The following is a 20,921-nucleotide window of genomic DNA, read 5'->3' as shown; positions in this document are numbered from 1 at the left end:
GATGATGATGATGATGATGGTGATGATGATGAAGATGATGATGATGATGATGATGATGATGATGGTGATTGCAGACTTTGTAATTGTAATGACTGAAAGTAGAGGCGATGATGAAGATGATGATTTTGATGATGATGATGATGATGATAGTGATTGCAGACTTTGTAATTGTAATGACTTACAGTATAGGTGATGATGATGATGATGATGACGATGATGATGACGATGATGATGGTGATGATGATGGCGATTATAATTATGACAGTAATGCCTATTCTTGAAACATCATGATAGAGAATTCAATCAACTCTTTTTCTGTCTCAGGTTGGGTATAGTATAAGGTTTGAAGACTGCACTTCTGATCGTACAATCATCAAGTACATGACTGATGGTATGCTCCTCAGGGAATTCCTTGGGGAACCTGATCTCGCTAGCTACAAGTAAGATCATTCTTCATGTTTCTGATGATCTTTTTCTTTTGTGTCCATCATTTACATTTGCGTATGAATGTTAGATGTATCGCCAGAACTTGGGACATTGCACAGCCTTCCTAACATTTTGTTATATTGCTCGTTGAGGTTAGGGCATTCGGAAGGTGTAACATGGTTTCTGATGAAAATAAGTTCTCAGAATCTATCTCACAAAAAAAATTTGTATTGATTTCAGAACTGTAAATTAAAACTATTTGGCACAGTGAAAGAGTACATTTGGGCATTTGGGTAACAAATTTATATGTATTTTTAACAAGATATTTACTTGAATATTAGAGGCTTGCTGGAGAAGTTAGAATGAAGTAAGACAGGTAGGAAAATACTAAAAAGTATCAAAAAAGTCTTGCCATCATGAATTTCTGTGTCATTGATTCTCCCCCCCCCCCCCCCCGTTTCACCCAGAGAACTGATCGTTGATGAAGCTCACAAGATGTCCCCCACTGATCTTCATTTTTCTTTGGTTACAGAAATCCCTAGCTTCATGTCAAATTGGTATTAATTTTTCAAAAATATTTATGTAGTCCCATCTATGGGTTTCTGTGTCATTGATCCAAAATCTTTCTCTAACCACCTAGGGTACTTATTGTTGATGAAGCTCATGAAAGGACACTCCACACTGATATTCTCTTTGGTTTGGTCAAAGACATCGCTAGATTCAGACCTGACCTGAAGCTGCTTATCTCTAGTGCTACGCTTGACACTGAAAAATTTGCTGGAGTAAGTCTGTTTATCAACATTCATGCAGACACTTTTATTTGCAAAGTGTGATTTTTTCACTGAAATATGTAGAACCAGTTTCGAACTACTCGTGATGTGGAGGTTCAAACCTGTAAATTGATGTACTCTTCTTTTTGGGATATAATTATATACATATCACTTATATATGCATATTTACACTTACCTTCTTCTCTTAGTTTGTTTAATGCTTTATCATATATACTTATATGTCTTTTGCACATTATCAGTTGTTCCCCATTCTTTTCCTTTTTTTCCCCACTCTTATGCACCAGTTTATTATGCCTTTCTTTGTAACCTGTTTGACCCACCTCTCACTAATTCTCTTGTTATTCATCTCTTCCTCATACCCTCTATCACTGTTTTGTTCCAGATCCTGTTTGATGTTGCCTGACTCATTATCTTAATCCCTCTTGGCTTGAGGTCTTTTACTGGCCTTACTTACACTAACTTCCCTTTGTGTCTGCCTACTCCTTTTCTTTCATCCCCTTCACTAACCTGATTGGTCTTCTCTACTCACTAATGCCCCTTTTGTCTCCTTGTTTCTAGTGTTGAGGTAGCTTGTCTGTGGTCTATATTATGGTTGTTCCACTTTATATGTTTGTCATTTTGCCTCCGACGAAGATTCTGCTAGGATCGAAAGCTTAGGCTCCTTTTGACTTTTTAATTTTCTTTTTATTGTGAGTAATACTTGTCTGCAGGCCCAGACCTTTTGTTTTTGCATAGTGCATAATGCAGAAACTAAAGTAGTGAGACTATATTTGACATTGACAGAGTGTTTGGAGTTCATTATTCTCTCAAACGTGGTTAAAGTGTCAAATTTTAGTCTATGCTTTCAGACTAAGTAATACTAGTAGTCTAGTTGTATTAAAACCCTTTTTGTAAATTTTTGTTATACTTTTATACATATTAATTGATTTTGTACTATATATGCTGAATTTATACACTATCTAGAAATAATTTATGTATTTACATCCATCATCACTTACAGTAAAAGAAATTAATCATGCCGGGTAGCAATTCACCTCATCTAAGTTGAATGCAGAACAGTGTGGATAAATTTCCTGCTGAAGGAAAATTGAACTTGGCTTGGAGTCAAATCCATGGCTCTCTGTTTCAAAAACTACAATCAGAACCCTTTTTTTTCTGCATTCATGCTGAAATGTGAAATTGTGCTATATAGAAACATGGCCTTGCCCTAAAAATATTGGGATTGAAGGTCTGAAATTTAAAGTTTGAAAAAAACATTTCCCTGCATATTTCCTTAGTTCTTTGATGCTGCTCCAATCTTTATGAGAAGGCCTTAAATAGCGCCTTGGTTTGTTCATGTGGTGATTATATTGAAGAATTTTTTTTTATTTCCCTGAAAATTTCCTCAGTTCTTTGATGATGCTCCAATCTTCAGGATACCTGGAAGACGCTACCCTGTAGACATCTTATATACCAAAGTAAGTAAACTCACAGTATATAAAAGAAAGTATGTTAAATGAGAAAATCAAAAAGTTAGATACTTTCATTATGCCAAATATCTGAAAAGTTTTGGTCAAATATCATTTTGGAGATATGTTTGTGGTCCCAAATTCTTGATTCTGTTGGGAAAGAAAATTATTTTGTAACATTTAAATAATTCGTCAATTTTCAAAGGAGTCGCATATTTGTGTTGGACTAAAATATCTTTACTAATCACTTTTAAAAAAGTTTGTATTTTATGAACATCACATGTTCAGATCCATTTGTTACCTTTAACTTACATTGAATATTATCTTCATAATTATTTTTAATCTGAAAAATAATTTTCCATAGATGAGTAAAAAAAATTATTAAACTTATGATTTCCACATCAGTTCTAGGGAAAACGGGAGATCTTGTAAATGAGTTTTGAAAAATGGGAATCTGGAAGAATTTGAGAAACCTGAAGATTTATTTTTATATATCAAATAGTGATTATGTTAACTTGTTTAGATTCAAAAGGAAAAAGAATTGGTAGAATTAGACTAAGTGGGTATAGACAATGAGCGGATCATTAATATGATGATCCTTCAAATTTGTTTTGATGTGATTTAATAGGCACCTGAGGCTGATTTCTTAGATGCCTGTGTGATCTCAGTTCTTCAGATCCACCTGACGCAACCTGATGGCGATTGCCTGGTCTTCTTGACCGGTCAAGAGGAGATTGAGACGTGTATGGAAATGCTTCAGGTCAGTTGATAGTTTAAAGTTCATTTTATCTAACCAATAGTAATCCAAACAAAAGTACGTCCAAGCTCTAGAAATGACAGGTCTCATGATTTGAAAGTTGAGATACTCTTGCATCAGGTTTCTTTTATTCACAACCTTAAAATAAATATGATTCTCATAGTTGTGTCCCAGCGAATTTCCATATGAAATAAATTCTACACCTAGTGAGTGTTTCATAAAGCTGTTCATAAATAAATAACTTTACAAATGACTGATGATCCTTTCTTGGGGTAAATGATATACTCCAAATTTTCATTGATGTTGATAAAGTACTTAAGAAAGGATCACCAGTTTGTAAGTTACGAGTTGCTTTACAAGTTCATCCTGTGCTGGTCTTCAGTTCCCAGTGGGATGTGTTTACCGATTTCTTCGCAATGGAAGTTACATGTATATTAATCACCCCTTGGATTTTTTGGACTGAATCAGATTTTTCTGTCTTAGATCTCATCCCATGCAGGTCTTTGGTAATTCCAAGCTTGTTAGAATTGATACATTTACAACAATATAAGTAATTTATTTAAGGGACTAGAAGATAGATGATGTTTATCTGTGAACGTGTATTATCTGTGTATGTAGGAAAATCCAAATATAGGGCTCAATTTTTGTGTGGGTGGCTTGCAATAAAGGTTCATTTTGCATCATAATCGTTGCTGTGAATTATTCCTTCTGGATAAACATGTGATTGGGCTCAAAAACAAAATGTGTTGCATTAATGCATTTATGCTGCATTAATATAGGCACTGATCAGAACTTAAAATTTGTCAACTTACTTTTCCCCTAGCTGATTCGATTACATAATGAGCTTCATGTTTGTTTGATTTTTATTCTTTTATGAACATCAACTTGTAAACTTTGCTTTTAAGTTGTTGAACATGATTTGATTTCAGTATTATGCATATTTTCAGAGAGCTTAGCATGAGTTGGTTTAGGCAAAGGGACCAACTGGTTAAGTGTATTATTGTGGCAAAATGTTCTGACTGTTATTGCTGTTGTTTTTTCTTTCCAGGAGAGGGTTAAGAAGCTTGGTAACAAGGTGAAAGAACTCCTGGTCCTACCCATCTACTCCACCCTCCCCTCAGACCTCCAGGCCCGCATCTTTGAGCCCACTCCTCCAGGGGCGCGTAAGGTTGTCCTGGCAACCAACATCGCGGAGACGTCCTTGACGATAGATGGCATCATCTATGTGATTGATCCAGGGTTCTGCAAACAGAAGAGCTACAATGCGAGGACGGGCATGGAGTCTTTGGTAGTCACACCAATCTCAAAGGTAGGAAATGTTCTTCAGTCACTCTGATCTCACAAAGTGTGAATTGATCTTGAGTCTTTCTAATCTATTAGTAGGAATTGATCTGTAAACATCTTGACCTTAAGGGCAGGAAATGATCTTTAGTCATTCTGATCCCAAAGGTAGAATTGTTCCTCAGTCGCTCTGATCTCACAAAGTGTGAATTGATCTTGAGTCTTTCTAATCTGTAAGTAGGAATTGATCTGTAGACACCTTGATCTTAAAGGCAGGAAATGATCTTTAGTCATCCTGATCTCATTGGTAGAATTGTTCCTCAGTCACTCAGATCTCACAAAGTGTGAATTGATATTGAGTCTTTCTAATCTGTAAGTAGGAATTGATCTGTAGACACCTTGATCTTAAAGCCAGGAATTGGTCTTTAAGACATTCTTGTCCCCATCTTAGTAAGAGTTGTGATTGATCCGTTCAACCAACTATGGAAAGCTAGCATTTCAAAATGTTTTCCAGATATGATGTGTATACAGTGTAATCGAATATCAATAATTTTCTTGACAATCCAGAGTGCTCCTTTTTTATTTACAAACAGACATTGGGCAAATATCTTGTAGGAAATATGATGATATGATGACATTGAGGTAGTTGAGGTTGATCAGGTCAATCACAGATCTTTGTAAGATGGGACCATGATCTCAATGCAGGAATTGATCTTTGCTCACTTTGATCTCAAAGGTTGGAATTTGTCTGTAATAGTCATCCATATCTTCCACTGGCAGAGCTCACATTATATAAGAATTCCATCTATTCATTTGGAACCATTTGTACCCTTCAGTGGCCAAAGAATTCCCACCTAGTTGTTTGAAGCATGTAATGAATATGAATGTAAGCTTGTTTTTGTAATCGAATGTTGTATGTTATTGTTTGAACCAGGCATCAGCCAATCAGAGAGCGGGACGAGCTGGGCGTGTGGCCGCAGGAAAGTGTTTCCGTCTCTACACAGCATGGGCCTTCAAGAATGAATTAGAAGAGAACACTATACCTGAGGTTAGTTTGATATATCATCACGCATGAGCAGATTTCAGAGTGTTGTGGCTCAGTGGATAAGTCCCTGGACTTTCAACCACAAGGTCCTGGGTTCAAACCCATCCGTGGCACCGGCGTCCTTTGGCTTTTATCTACTCTTGCTGCCCAGTTGTAGTAAATTGGTACCCGATAGGGAGGAATTCCTTGAATGCTCAAGCGCCTGATCAAGGTAACCATGCTCAAGCCGAGGCAATAGTATGGAACACTCAGAAACATTGCATGAAGCGCTTTATAAATGTTGCACATTATCATTGTTATTATTATTAAATTTCTCTTTAATCTCTGGTTCTTATCTTGTCCTTGAGACCATCTTTTCTCTTGAGAGAGGTTTATCCCCTTTGTTTTTCTTACTTTGCCCCAACCCTCTCTTTTCATCATCATCCATTTCTAAATTCATACTTTCTCTATGTGACCTCATTCCTCAAGTCATTCTCTCTCCGTTCTCTGTTCCCATTATCAGATTCAGAGGACCAACCTCGGTAATGTGGTCCTCCTCCTCAAGAGTCTTGGTATCAACGATCTGATCCACTTTGACTTTATGGACCCTCCCCCTCACGAGACCCTGGTCCTGGCCCTGGAGCAGCTGTACGCCCTCGGAGCACTCAACCACAAAGGTGAACTCACCAAGATGGGCCGCAGGATGGCAGAGTTTCCTGTGGATCCCATGTTGGCCAAGATGATATTGGCGTCAGAGAAGTATGTACATGCATACCATGCTTATTTACCTGACAATGGCAATGATGATGGTGGTGGTGATGGTGATGATGATGATGATGATGATGATGGTGATGATGGTGGTGATGGTGGTGATGATGATGATGATGATGATTATAATGATGATGGCGATGATGGTGATAATGATGATTATGATGATGATGATGATGATTATAATGATGATGGTGATGATGATGATGATGATGATGATTATAATGATGATGGTGATAATGATGATAATGATGGCGATGATGGTGATAATGATGATTATGATGATGATGATGATTATAATGATGATGGTGATGATGATGGTGGTGATGATGATGATGATGATTATAATGATGATGGTGATAATGATGATAATGATGGCGATGATGGTGATAATGATGATTATGATGATGATGATGATGATTATAATGATGATGGTGATGATGATGGTGATGATGATGATGATGATGATTATGATTATAATGATGATGGTGATAATGATGATAATGATGGCGATGATGGTGATAATGATGATGATGATGATGATAATGGTGATGATGATGGTGGTGATGAAGATGATGTTGAGAATGATGGTGATAACAAAAACAACAACAATTTTGGATTTATGCCAGCGGATATACTGCTAATATAAACACTACTAATATATCCCCGAGCTGCTGCTTCATCATTAACACTTGGGTAGGCCAATATTAAGTTAACATTCATGAAAACCATTTTGCATGGTCGTGATTGTATTATATCAACAAAGATTTCGAACAGATGATTAGATTCTAGATCTTGACGTTGCTGGCTTTCCATAGTTGTGATTCATCAGGGGCGCATGTCATAACACCTGTTATAATAACAAATTTGCAAGAAAAGTTAAAAGCTACTGAAATCCTTCAATCTGATTGGCTGATAGTAAATTTGTTATAGAAACTGTTTATTTTTTTGTTATTATAATAAGTCTGTATGAAATGGGACCCAGATTAACCAGTTGTAAGACTGGACCGTGAAGTGATTGTTTGTCCCATGCCCTTCCCCAATGGTAACTATTACACATTTGTAAGAGTTAATATTCTTGAGGTACCTTTGAATAATCCTTACATGTCTGAGTCATAGCCAAGGGCGTTTGGACCGTTTCAAAGGTAGCAAGTGTAAGTTTATATTCTATTGCCTGACGAATAATGTGAATTACATGTTTCACAAGAGAGTGGTGTGAATCCTTGTTGCTTGACAAACTATCCTCATCACCGGTTGAAAGAAGTACCGGTCATTAGCAAATTGTCATGTTAGCTAAAGTAAATGAATGGTTATTTTTTATTATTATTATTACTTGTTTGGCATCACCTGTGCCTGGGAGGCGAAAAGCGAACTGAATCACTATGACCTGCAGGTCTCTCCTGATATAACTGATTGAGGGGAGTGCAGGTGGACCACTACACCGGTGTTTCCCCTTACTCTTATACGAATAGTGCAGTGGGTTCTTAACGTGCAAAGGTGGTGACTCTCCTCTAACACGGGGCCTCCAGTTAACGTCCTATCCGAGGGACGGAGTGTTTTCCATTGCAACATAGCCTGCATCTATGAAACATATGAGAGACACGTTTACACACAATGCACTGGCTTCAGGCATCTGCCTGGGGTGGACTCGAACCCACGATCTTCGGTTTGATGGGCATACACGTTACCGACTGAGCCAACAACGCTCTCAACAATAGTGTAATATTGGTTATATAATATTTTTCAGCCAATTTTTAATCATTGTTTATCATCATCTATCATCGCAGGTATAAGTGTTCAGAGGAGATCCTCAGCATTACTGCCATGCTGTCTGTCAATAATGCTATCTTCTACCGACCCAAAGATAAGATAGTCCACGCCGACAACGCAAGGGTCAACTTCTTCACTCCTGGCGGTGACCATCTCACGCTTCTCAACGTTTACAATCAGGTAAGATTTTATTTTTGTTCCTCATCTAAATATTTTTTTCTGGCTAGAATTCACAAAGTTTAGGAAGTTCGGGATGAGGTGTGAGAAAAATTCTCAATTTTTCCAATATACAGGAAGAAAATTTTTTAAGACTTGGGGAAGAATGGAGAAAATACAAAATTTTACACAAAATGCATTTTTTTAGGCAAAAAGAAAAACTACAAGAAGCGAAAGGAAGATCATGAAAATAATCCAAGAAAAAGGTTGAAAATTCATCAACCTTGGGAGTGTTTTCTGAAAGGATTGTGAAATGGGTTGTCTGACGAAGACTGTTTGTCTGATAGTTACCATAGTAACAGTTGGATACATGTGCTTCTTAGCCAAAAGATACAATGAAAAGTTATTAAATCTGACTTGTCAAATGACAAATGCAGATGAATCACTCTCCTGTTCGTAGTGATATCCGAGCTCTATTTGCAAATGAGACAGCATAGCCAGGAAGCAATGTAGCCCTTTTCGGATAAGAACGTATGATCTGATCGTGTGGGGTTTGAGTCCCATCTAACAAAAATCTGATGCTGTAGTGTTTTGTGTCAGCGTGCCTCACATCTGTATTCAGTGAAGGTGTGAATGCAGTGGGAAAACTGCATTCTGTTTATCAGAAAGGACACTGATGTTATATTGCACCCGCCACATCCCGGCAAAACCCTTTAGGAGGTTGAGTCTTCAAGTAAGATTGCCACAGTAATCAATACTTTAAAGGGATGGCCCGGGCTGAAAATATTTATATCTTTTCTTAATACATAGAGTAGAATTCACTGAGCAAAATGCCGAAAATTTCATCAAAATCGGATAACAAATAATAAAGGTATGAAAGTTTAACAATATTTTGTGAAAACAGTCGTCATGAATATTCATTAGGTGGGCTGATGATGTCACATCTCCACTTTCCGTTTTCTTTATGTTATTACCTAAAATCATAATTTTTTCATTATTTGATTTGATTTGATTTGATTTATTTTATTTCCACATTTCAAAACAAAAACAAAGAATATACAAGTATAATATTTTTTTTCTTCAATATTACATAATAGGCAAATATTTTTTTAAACATAATGAATAATGCACATAAATCATTATAAAATATCAACTGTACTGTGAAAATTATATCTATATATACATTTTCTTTAATTACTGAACATATATATATATAGAAATGTGGGAGACCTCCATCTTAAGCTTGGAGCTTGAAAGTGATGGAGGCCTCGAAAGGAAAGGGGATAGAAAACCAGACTGTATAGTGCAATAAAAGAGACTTATCTTTTATTGCACAAAATAATAGGAATATATCAAAAGTGGATAGGGAAGAGAAATTTGATTGAGAGAAGATTAATAACGTTGATAAAAGTGAAAGTGCAAGTGCAGGTGTGCGAGTGTGCATGTGCAAGGGGGGATGGGATTATCAGTTGTTTGGGTACACAGAAAGATTTTAGAAATTATAGCTTGAAAGCTTTTTTTTTTTCAGAACAGCTTTGAATGAATAAAGTGATGTGCATAGCTTAATGTCATGTGATAAATTATTCCACAAATCCGCACCGTAATGTCTAATTGATTTGTGTGTTATTATTAGTTTTGGATTTGTTAAATGAAAGTTTGTGGAGTTTCGTGTTGGATAAGAATGGATGGTGTTGTTTAGGGTGAACATATTTTGAAAGGAAGGGGGAAGTAATCCCTTTTTGTATTTGAACATGAATATAGCAGCATGAAATGTATTTATATCTGAAATTTTTAATGTTTTTAATTTAAAAAATAAAGGATTAGATCTAGCAAGATATTGTGATCCTGTGCAAAAACGGACTGCTCTTTTTTGTAATAAGAAAATCGGATGAAGTTTTGTTTTACCACAATTATCCCCAAACTATATTACAATATGATATGTGAGGAAGCACCAAAACATTATAAAGTAAAAAGAGAGTTTTTCCAGGTAATATGTATTCTAATTTGGAAATTATTCCAACCCCTTTGGACACGGAAGTTGTGACTTGGCTTAAATGATTAATCCAGGATAAATTTTCATCAATATTTACCCCTAGAAACTTTGAATGTTGTTTTTGCTGTAGAGATACGTTATCAATATTTATCGTTATTGTATTGTTAACAGCATGTATATTGTAATGCTTAAAGTGCATAAAATGTGTTTTGTTTATATTTAAGGACAATTTGTTGCATTTGAACCAAGTAGATACTTTACATAATTCAACATTTAAAGTAGATATTGGCTGTTGAGCATCGTAACCATGGTACCATAAAAGTAACTTTTCTGCAACGGGGCCATGGTGTTAACTTAACTCTTCATAGATATTGATAACATTCATACTGGTACAGTAAATTGGTGTTATATCTTGTCTTTATTAAAAATCATGTACATAAAATGAGAACCAGGCCCGAGACCCAATTGGGTTAGCCAGTGGATTAAATCTACTTATAATAGTAACATACAATGATGATAAATATCAATACAATAATACATTATCTGCAGTAAATAAATAACACTGCTGCTTGCATATTTACAATTTGAACTACTCCTTAGTACTCTTTGCATATTTTGCATTTCCTGTAGTCTTGCACAGCAAATGAGTACAATTGTTAATTATTGAACTTGTGCAAAAGAACAATTATATACAACTCTTCAAAGTGAATCATCTATTTTCAGCCATCATTTACTGCTTGATATCCACAACCAGGATTACCTGATAATAAGTAACAAAATATGGTTTAGGCTGAAACAACAAAATTCATAGTTTTCCATTATAATTTATCCCCTTCAAGTGAAATACACTTTTCATTTATCGCAGTCACATTTCAATGCATTGGTAGAAGGAGTTTTCTTAGCTTTTTAAGACCAGATGTTTTGGCACAATTTGTGGCTCTTTCAACCTCTAAATGGGTCCCCAATAATGACCCAGTTGACTTTAGATACGCTTCGATCAGGGCTGAGTGGAAATCAAAGTTGTGTCAGTGCGGCCACCCCCCCCCCCCCCCCCCCACTGCATGTGGTTTAATGGATCAACATAAAATTTTAGGTTAATTGGCAAAAGGGCGATGTCATAAACATCACTGTATGCGTGAAGATGTGATATCTAAAGAACGATGGATGTATCAGATTCAAACTTGTCTCATGAACATGTATGCAAATGGTGCCGAAAGTGATCTGATTTTGATTTGGGGTTGCAAGGTTAAGGGTCATACATTTCATTAAAAGAATAATGAAAGTAAATAGCCCTATAAAATTTCCTCTAGGATAAATAGTTAAGTTGCTGTCTTTGAACAGGAATTACTTTTTTTCGGGGCGACGTAAGTCCTAATACTTTTTTAACATACCTTGTACTAATATGTTAGAATTGTGTTACATTTGACCCATATGTGGTAACACCAGTGATTTAGCAACATCAGGGAATAAGGAGGTCAACATTTTGGAGAAAACAGGCCATAGAATTAAACAGGGATAACACTATTGAGTTCCTTATTGTACCTCATGCTCTTCTCAAACTGTGCCCAGAATAGTTCTTGACCATCCTCATCATCCGTCCACAGCATGTAAGGTTTGTTCTTACTCAGGAACAACCTAACCAGGTATGGGAGATCGTCATCATCAATATCCTCAAGGAAAAACAATATGACCTTGTCCAGTCTGCTGTCATTGAGTTCCTCTAGGGCTATACGTACCTTGGTAATGAACCAGGCTTCACGTACAGAATTGTTGCTTAGCAAGAGAACAGTCTTGAAGCTGTTCTCAACGGCATAATGGAGAGCGTTTATGTAAAACATTCCGAGGTGGAGGTCGTTGTCACCAAAGACCACTCTCTCAAGATGAGGAAACCTTTCCTGAAGAACTGGCTTCATGATGTAATCCACCCATTCCTGGTCTTCCTCTTGGAACATTAGATTGAGCTGGTACTCATAGTCGTGGTCTTCAATGTCCTGGACCATTTCCTTGTAGCCGCAGATGGCAAGTCTAAGAAGGAATGCCTTATAGTTGAACCACCATCGTTTCCAGTATGCCAACAAGGAAAGTGCTACAACCAAAATAGCTGTCAAAGACACACTTGTGATAAGAAGGATGTTGATGCCACAGTATTTGTCTGGATTGAATGACAGGATTGGTGATTCTACCATGTCTTCAATGGAATATCGTGAGCAATTTGTATCATTTGGATGGATGACTTCAACGTTGGTGGAGCGTAGCCATCTCACAAACCAGCGCAAGTCACATGTGCAGTCAAAAGGGTTTCCTGATGCATCTATTGTAAAATTTTTCAGAGATATTCTCCCTCCTTTTATTGTAGTTATTTTGTTTTGTTGAATGTTAAGACTTTGCAAATGTGGGTTTATATTGAATAGTGTTGTAGAAATATTACGAATGTTGTTATTGCTCATGATCAAAATACTAAGCTGAGATTGTATTGGAAATATGTTGCCAGAAAGTGATGAGATATGATTATCACTGAGATCCAGTGTTTTAAGAGAAGTCAAACTTTCAAAAACACCAGAAAACAACACTTTAATAGATGACTGAGAAAGGAGCAATATTTCAAGTTTTTTAAGGGGGTTGAAGGTTTCTGGTGCTAACATAGCTAGGTCATTCTCTCTCAAGTCCAGTGTCAACAAAGTTTCAAGACCTGTAAACAGGGATCGAGAAGTGAAATTATTAAATAAATGTCTGCTCTGTAAGTTGTTTTTACGTAAAACCAGTCTCATAAGAGATGTTAAATTTGTAAACTGAGAGACATTGCATGGATATATGTAACTTATTGCAGATGATAAATCCAATATATGAAGATTTCTGATGTTTTGGAAAGCATTTGGAAACTCTTTTAAATAAAAAAATTCGTTGTTAAGGTAGAGCTCTTCTAGGTTGGTTAGACTTGAGAAGGCATGAGGAGAAATCCACTGCAATTCATTGTAAGACATGTCTAGCCTTTTGAGATTTGTATAACATTGTAGAAATTTAGGATATATATGTACATTATGAAAGGCGTTGAAAGAAAGATCTAGATATTCCAATGAGGGAAGTGTTTGGGTACCCTTATCAATATTTTGTATTCTGTTATCAGATAGGTATAAGTGATTCAAAGAGCATAGATTAGAAACTGTACTTCCAGACCAGCTTACTATCTTATTGTGATTACATGTAAGTCTCAATTCTTGTAACAGTTTATTACAGAAGAACATGCCGTGTGGTAAATATATTAATTCATTACATGATAAATCTAATTCAATCAACTGGTCTAGTCCACAAAATGTATAGTTAGATAAAGAAGAAATCTGATTATTGTCCAGTCTGAGGATATTTGTTTCATTTAATCCCCAAAACACAAAATCTGGGAAGGAATTCAGTTTATTCCAAATGAGACTTATCAGATGTATTTTTGGAGAATCATGAAGATGATGAAAAGATCGGTTTAGTGGAATTATACTATTTATTTTGCAGGATGATAAGCTTAGTTCATTTATTTCATTGATTCCTGAAAAGGAAGACATGTGAATTTCCTGCCTATCCATGAGATTGCCATCAAGTCTTAAATGTTGAATTCTCTTAAAAGCTGCAAAGGAATTTGTTGGAAGATTTTTTAAGCCACAAAGACTCATTTGAAGTTTTATGAGTGAGCAATTCTGAAGAGGTGCAAAGTCTAGAGGCGATATGGAAGATATTTCACGATTACTATACAGATCAAGTGATTTCATATGGTTAGTCCATGGAAGAGCATCTTTAGGGAATGATCTTAATTGGTTTAAAGAAATGTCGAAAACCGAGAGAAGTTTATTTGAATGAAGCAAACCTGCTGGTAGAAACTTTATGTTATTATACCACAGGTCTAATTCTGTGAGATTACCCAGAGGCTTAAAGGTACCATCTCCTATCAAAGTGATGCGATTTAAGGACAGGTCAAGTTTGATGATGTCTGGAAGATAAGTAAAAGATTTGTTGTGTAGGGTTTCAATTATGTTTCTAGATAGATCAAGCACTATTGTGTTGTGTGGAAGACCTTTAGGAACGGAATGAAGGCTAAGATTTTTACAGTTAGCTTTGACACCACAGCTGGTATAGGTCAGTTGGCACCTACTTGTAGACATTGAGCTCCAGTTTAGAGATCCATTTCTTCCTGACATATCACACTTCATGGACAATCCTCCAGATAAAAAGAATAGCACACAGTTAATCCACAAACAGAGAAGGGTATACAGGGGTGTACTAGCCATCGTGGATTCAAATATTGTGATCAGTTAAGGTTAATCAAGGAAAATCAAGGAAGACTCTTTGAGTCTTCCAATTGATGTGAGTACAATATCTTCTTTGCTTTATTTGCAGCAATCAGAATTTCCTGTCAGTTGTTACAATTCGTGGACTAGTTTACTCTGTGAATAAGTGACTTGCTCAATATCACATGAAAAAGATCATAACTGCTAGAAAATTCCTGCCTAAAAGTTCCTGTACCAAGAGAATTAGAAGATCCCTCCTTCATCACATGGCTCCGTCGATCTGTCACTTGATAAAGAGCCAGGCTATCCCTTACAAGTGATGTCAGGATTTTAGTCTTGAGAATTTATAGTCAGATGACTTGGAGAAGGACTATTCTTGAAGATTGAGAAAGTCTTTTCCTACTGCATTATGACTTTGCTTTTTCTTTAACTAAATGTATTCATGTTTTGTTCTTTCCACCCCATGATTATCACAAACCCCATCAATGTTTTCAAAACTCCATGATGATATCTCCAAAGGTTATCAGTCTCACCAGCTCTTAAGAAAGTGTGTCCATACGAAACATCATCCAATCCCTTCTGAACATTCTGAAGTTTGCACCGGCAGGGTAGTAAACTGCAAATCACCAGCGTGCTGCTTTTGTGTGGGTCAGAGTGTTGCTCTGAAACTCTCTACTCATTATATTCTTTATATAGGGATCCAATTAAGTCCTACCTCTGATCTTGGAAAGATGATTGTTCTTGATAAGAGTGTATTTCTCCAAGTTTTAGTCCCTGCATTAGGTACTTCTATGTGTGTACCATGACTATTCCTTGTGTTTCTTGCCAAAATTAAGTTCATGTATTCCTTTTGTTTTATAACAACAATTTACTTTGGATCTTAAACATTAAGATTGCACTGTAAAAACAGTTTGGAATCATATGAGATAAATGCCCATATTCCAGACTGATGGTCATCTAGTATCTGACAAAAGATAGTTGGGTATATATTACTATGAGCTATGAACTCAATCTGAGATTATATGTACTCTTGGGGTTCACTTCATCATGATAGGAATGTTGTAATTGTTGTAACTCTCACAGAAACCTTGATTGTGATTGGCTGCTGAGCCCTGTTACCATGGCAGTTGCTATAATGGCAATAATTTTAACTCTTTATGAAACAGACCTCAAGCTTGGTTGGAAATCCAAACTTCCGCAGGAAATAAAATGCCCAGGACCTCTGTGGCTGGCTTCTACAGTAGTATGTGTCTTGGTAGCAGGAAGTTCTTTTTTTTTTAAAGAAAGGTTGATTTTCATAAGATACAGTGTATGAAATGATACCTGAACTTCCTTGTTCTATTTGGTTTTTAAAGGTCAAGTCCACCCAGAGTAATGTTGATTTGAATAAATAGAGAAAAATTAAACTAGCACAGAACTGAAAATTTCATCAAAATTGGATGTAAAATAAGAAAGTTATGACATTTCAAAATTTCAATTATTTTTCACAAAACAGTGATATGCACAACTGAGTGACATGCAAATGAGATAGTCGATGATGTCCCTCACTCATAATTTCTTTTGTTTTCTATTGCTTGAATTATACAATATTTCATTTTTTTACAGATTTGACAAAAAAAGGACCAACTTGACTGAACCATATAGTATTAAACAATAATAATTCCTCATGTTCAGGGGGAATTGATCATTGTTTCACTTGGCAATGAGGAGAAAATTAAAATATTTCGTACAATAAAATACAAAATAAATAGTGAGTGGATGACGTCATCAGTCTCCTCATTTGCATACCGACCAGGATGTGCATATAACTTAAAGGAGAAATATATTGATTATGAATGTGGTCTTATTATATATCAATGGAAAGGTAATGATGTGGGGATTATGAGTGGGTCATTAAAAAATAACGAAAATAATACATAAGGTGAAAATCGCCGATTAAAAAACGCTAAAATGCCTCTCCGAAATATGCCTCGCATCGGTCTCTGAATTGACTCGAATTTGATGACGTCACTGTCTGTACGAGAGGCGTGATTGGCTCTCCCACGTGAAGCTCCACTTGCATGCAAAACCTGTTGCGAGGGTACGTTTTCTCCACACTGTCACTGAATACTTCGATCACGAAATGAAAGAAAACCCAAAATTTTATCTAGATTTGGATTTTCAAATTGATGATTTTGAAGATAAAGAGAATGATGATGAAATGAACAACAAAGTGACATAGTTGGAGGTAAATTGGGGGAATTCAATTACGCCGATGATGATGAGTCGGACAATTCAACTTGCAACACGATCACATGCCGATTCGCTACCAACTCATGTAGCTGCTACAAGTGCTAGCTACACCACGCGGGCCAAATTGAATTCATGAAAATGAATTACCACACTGTCCAGACAGAGTCTCTTACCTCTGTGACTATGAAGAAGGAAAATAATGATATAACTGTACTTACAATCAAGTGAATATAATCCGAACCTGAAGGCAAATCAACTCAACGAATAGCAGCAGACGATATGCACCGACGATAAACTTCATGTGGCTGGGATAGATTGTCACTCGTTCTGTTAGATGTAATTTTTATCTCATTAATTTGACAAAATTACAAAACTCGGGGAATTATTTATCTATATAAAAATATAGTAACATCTCGTATTATTTTTTTAATTACGATAAAACCTTTTTTGAAGGAAAACGTTGAGGTGAATTAAAATGAGATGTAAAAGATCATTCCCAACATGCGTAGCTTGTATGCATGCTTGTTTGTCATTGCAAACAAACCATCTCAAAGACATATACTGGTATTCCTTGCTGATTGAGAGCTGCGCAACACGTGCATAGATCTACACTCTCAGCCAAGGCGAGCAAGCAATAGTGCATGTTTGTGATGGTTTGTTTACAATCACCTACAAAAAATTTGATCAATATATGTTCAGTACATATTGTTTCAGGAAAATGGATAGAGTTGAAAAGTTCCATTGACGAGTGGATACCATGCGCGACCATGGGGTCTCGAAAAGCACCCTAAACGCGTATTTTCCATTTTCTGAAAATGCACCCCTAAACAAGTATTGGCGTGTGAAACCCTACCCTTAACAAGTTTTGGAAACAAAACGATACTCTTGGCGAGTTCCCCGAATTGACTCCCTAAACAAGTACAGCGATATTTTTATTGCCACGGACGTCGGTCATCGCTTTTACCTTCACCTACATCAGTGGGTTTAGTACAGCCCCACCTCTCACATCTCGCGCAAATCATATTCTAAACACGTAGTTTTGACTCTTCGGGCAAAAGTACATCTTTTATAAAACATTTTAGTCTTAATTTTCTACACCCCCGCAAATTTGACCCTAAACACGTAGCTTTCATAGCAAAATTAGATACCCTTTTTTCATTATTTTAGTGTTTTTTACACCTTCATCACGTTACATATGTAAAGTGCCCTATCTTGAAAAAGACATCCTTTTTATGTGTTTTTTTGGTCGCGCATGGTATCCACTCGTCAATGTAAGTGGCCCCCCGGGAAGGTCATTCAACGCTGCCCTGGAGGAAATGATTCATAAATTACAATGGAACAAAAGTATGGGGCAAAACATTGAAGGTGAGTGTCTCCACCACCTGAGATTTGCCGATAATATCATTCTAATCACTGATGATGGTCACAAGCTAAAAAATACACTGAAAGTAACAAGTAGGCCTGAAGATCAACATGAAAAAGACAAAAGTAATGTTCAACAAATTTGCTACGGAGCAAAGAATCATAATGGATAATTCTGAAATTGAGAGAGTAGATCATTATATCTACCTTGGGCAACACTTCAGAATGGATCATGAACGACTGGAAGAAGTTTAAAGGAGGACAAGAGCTGGATGGATCGGTTTTGGGGAATTTTAATGACATTATGAAGAGCAATATGCCAATTTGCCTTAAGAGAAAAGTCTTTAAGCAATGTGTTATACCGGCAATGACCTATGGTTCTGAAACCTGGTCTGTAACAAAGAAAATAGAACAGAATTAAAAACCACTCAACACAGTATGGAACGTATGATGCTACGGATATCAAAACGTGACAAGAAAATCATATTATGGATTAGGAGCCAGAATAGAGTAATATAGACATAATCAAAGCAATTAAATCAATGAAATGGAGATGGGCTGGCCACCTTGCAAGATTACATGACAATAGATGGACCAAACGCATCACAGAATGGAGACCATGGCTAGGGTCATGAAATCTGGGTAGGAAAAAATTGAGATGGAGTGACGAGCTCATAAAATTAATTGGCATAAATTGGATTGCATCAGCACAAGACAAGCACCTTTGGCACCAACTTGAGGAGGCCCTCTCCTTGCAGTGCGCTGAACATGGCCGATATGATGATTATGAATCCTATAAGGTTATAGGTAAAGAATTAGTTTATTTCAACCTCAAAGATTAGTATAAAAAAGAAAAAAAGTGTCAGCAACTGTGATATACATGTAGATAAACATTTATTTATCAATAATCAATCAAAGAATATGCACAGATCATTATAGGTCTTCAAATATTTTTTGCACGCTTCACCAAGATCTTTATTAATATTCACAACCAAGTGTGTACATATCTCAAGGAAAGGTGAAGAAATTTAGAGCAAAAAGGTCAAAGGTCACAAATCTTGATTTTCATGAACATATATTTGTATGGTTATCATTAATACAGATACAGCTATATACAGCATTTAAATATAGATAACATAAATATACTTTTTTACAATTATACATGTTATCAATAACTATGATGAATTGTGTTCACATGAGGGCCCCATTGCATAAAACTTACTATTATAGTAACTTTGCCATCCAACGGTATCTTTCATGGAATCCTTGATTCTGATTGGCTGTTGAGCATCGTAACCATGGTAGTTACCATAATAGTAAGTTTTATGCAACAGGGCCCGGGTATGAACACAGCTCTTCTTAGATATTGATTTACGTTCATACTAGAATAGTGTATTGGTGTTATAACTTGTCTCTAGTAAAAATCATGTGCAACGTAGCATGACAATTTAGATGGCTCGCCCCACCCATTGGGTAAGCCGTTGGATTAAGTCTACTTTAATAGTAACATACAATGATGATAAATATCAATAAAATAATAGATTATCTGCAGTGAATATATACATAAAGTGATAACAGCACAAATAACCATGTTGTGAACGGATGCCAAGAAAAACTGCAGAGGTACCTGTATGCAGTGGTGTTAATACTACCATGCTACAACCCCAATGTTGATTTATTATAGTGAGAATCATAAACACTGCTCCTAGCATATTTACAATTTGAATTACTCATTAGTACTCTGTACATGAAAAAAACTTGCATTTCCTGCAATTCTTGCACAGCAAATGAGTAAAATAGTTCATTATTGAACTGGTGCAAAAGAACAATTACATACAACTCTTCAAAGTGAATCATACATGTATTATTTTCAGCCATGTTTTACTGCTTGATATTCACAACCAGGATTACCTGATAATAAGTAACAAAATATGGTTTAGGCTGAAACAACAAAATTCATTGTTTTCCATTATAATTTATCCCCTTCAAGTGAAATACACTTTTCATTTATCGCAGTCACATTTCAATGCATTGGTAGAAGGAGTTTTCTTAGCTTTTTAAGACCAGATGTTTTGGCACAATTTGTGGCTCTTTCAACCTCTAAATGGGTCCCCAATAATGACCCAGTTGACTTTAGATATGCTTCGATCAGGGCCGAGTGGAAATCAAAGTTGTGTCAGTGCAGCCACCCCCCCCCCACTGCATGTGGTTTAATGGATCAACATAAAATTTTAGGTTAATTGGCAAAAGGGCGATGTCATAAACGTCACTGTATGCGTGAAGATGTGATATCTAAAGAATGATGGATGTATCAGATTCAAACTTGTCTCATGAACATGTATGCAAATGGTGCTGAAAGTGATCTCATTTTGATTTGCAAGGTTAAGGGTCATACATTTCATTAAAAGAATAAGGAAAGTAAATAGCCCTATAAAATTTCCTCTAGGATAGATAGTTAAGTTGCTGTCTTTGAACAGGAATGACTTTTTTTTCGAGGCGATGTAAGTCCTAATACTTTTTTAACAAACCTTGTACTAATATGTTAGATTTGTGTTACATTTGACCCATATGTGGTAACACCAGTGATTTAGCAACATCAGGGAATAAGGAGGTCAACATTTTGGAGATAACAGGCAATACAA

At 36.2% G+C, this 20,921-nt stretch overlaps 2 protein-coding genes across 2 annotated transcripts in view; one reads left to right on the top strand and one right to left on the bottom strand.

The window, feature by feature from the left end:
• Positions 1 to 9,459, top strand: part of LOC129277423 (pre-mRNA-splicing factor ATP-dependent RNA helicase DHX16-like) — a 30,426-nt gene extending 20,967 nt beyond the window's left edge. Inside the window, exons 11-18 of the mRNA XM_064110208.1 lie at positions 325 to 440; positions 1,067 to 1,208; positions 2,606 to 2,674; positions 3,294 to 3,425; positions 4,471 to 4,731; positions 5,638 to 5,751; positions 6,251 to 6,486; positions 8,283 to 9,459. Coding sequence (XP_063966278.1) covers positions 325 to 440; positions 1,067 to 1,208; positions 2,606 to 2,674; positions 3,294 to 3,425; positions 4,471 to 4,731; positions 5,638 to 5,751; positions 6,251 to 6,486; positions 8,283 to 8,508 — 1,296 coding nt within the window. The 3' untranslated portion in view covers positions 8,509 to 9,459. The remainder of the gene's footprint in view (positions 1 to 324; positions 441 to 1,066; positions 1,209 to 2,605; positions 2,675 to 3,293; positions 3,426 to 4,470; positions 4,732 to 5,637; positions 5,752 to 6,250; positions 6,487 to 8,282) is intronic.
• A 2,460-nt stretch (positions 9,460 to 11,919) lies between these two features.
• Positions 11,920 to 16,574, bottom strand: LOC135156836 (CD180 antigen-like). The gene has a single exon (XM_064110501.1). It carries the CDS (start codon positions 14,683 to 14,685, stop codon positions 11,920 to 11,922), a length of 2,766 nt encoding a protein of 921 aa, XP_063966571.1. The 5' UTR covers positions 14,686 to 16,574.
• Positions 16,575 to 20,921: the final 4,347 nt, after the last annotated feature.

The sequence above is a fragment of the Lytechinus pictus genome, chromosome 15 (assembly GCF_037042905.1).
Source record: "Lytechinus pictus isolate F3 Inbred chromosome 15, Lp3.0, whole genome shotgun sequence".
Lineage (NCBI taxonomy): Eukaryota > Metazoa > Echinodermata > Echinoidea > Temnopleuroida > Toxopneustidae > Lytechinus > Lytechinus pictus.
This window is presented reverse-complemented; position numbering and strand designations above follow the sequence as displayed.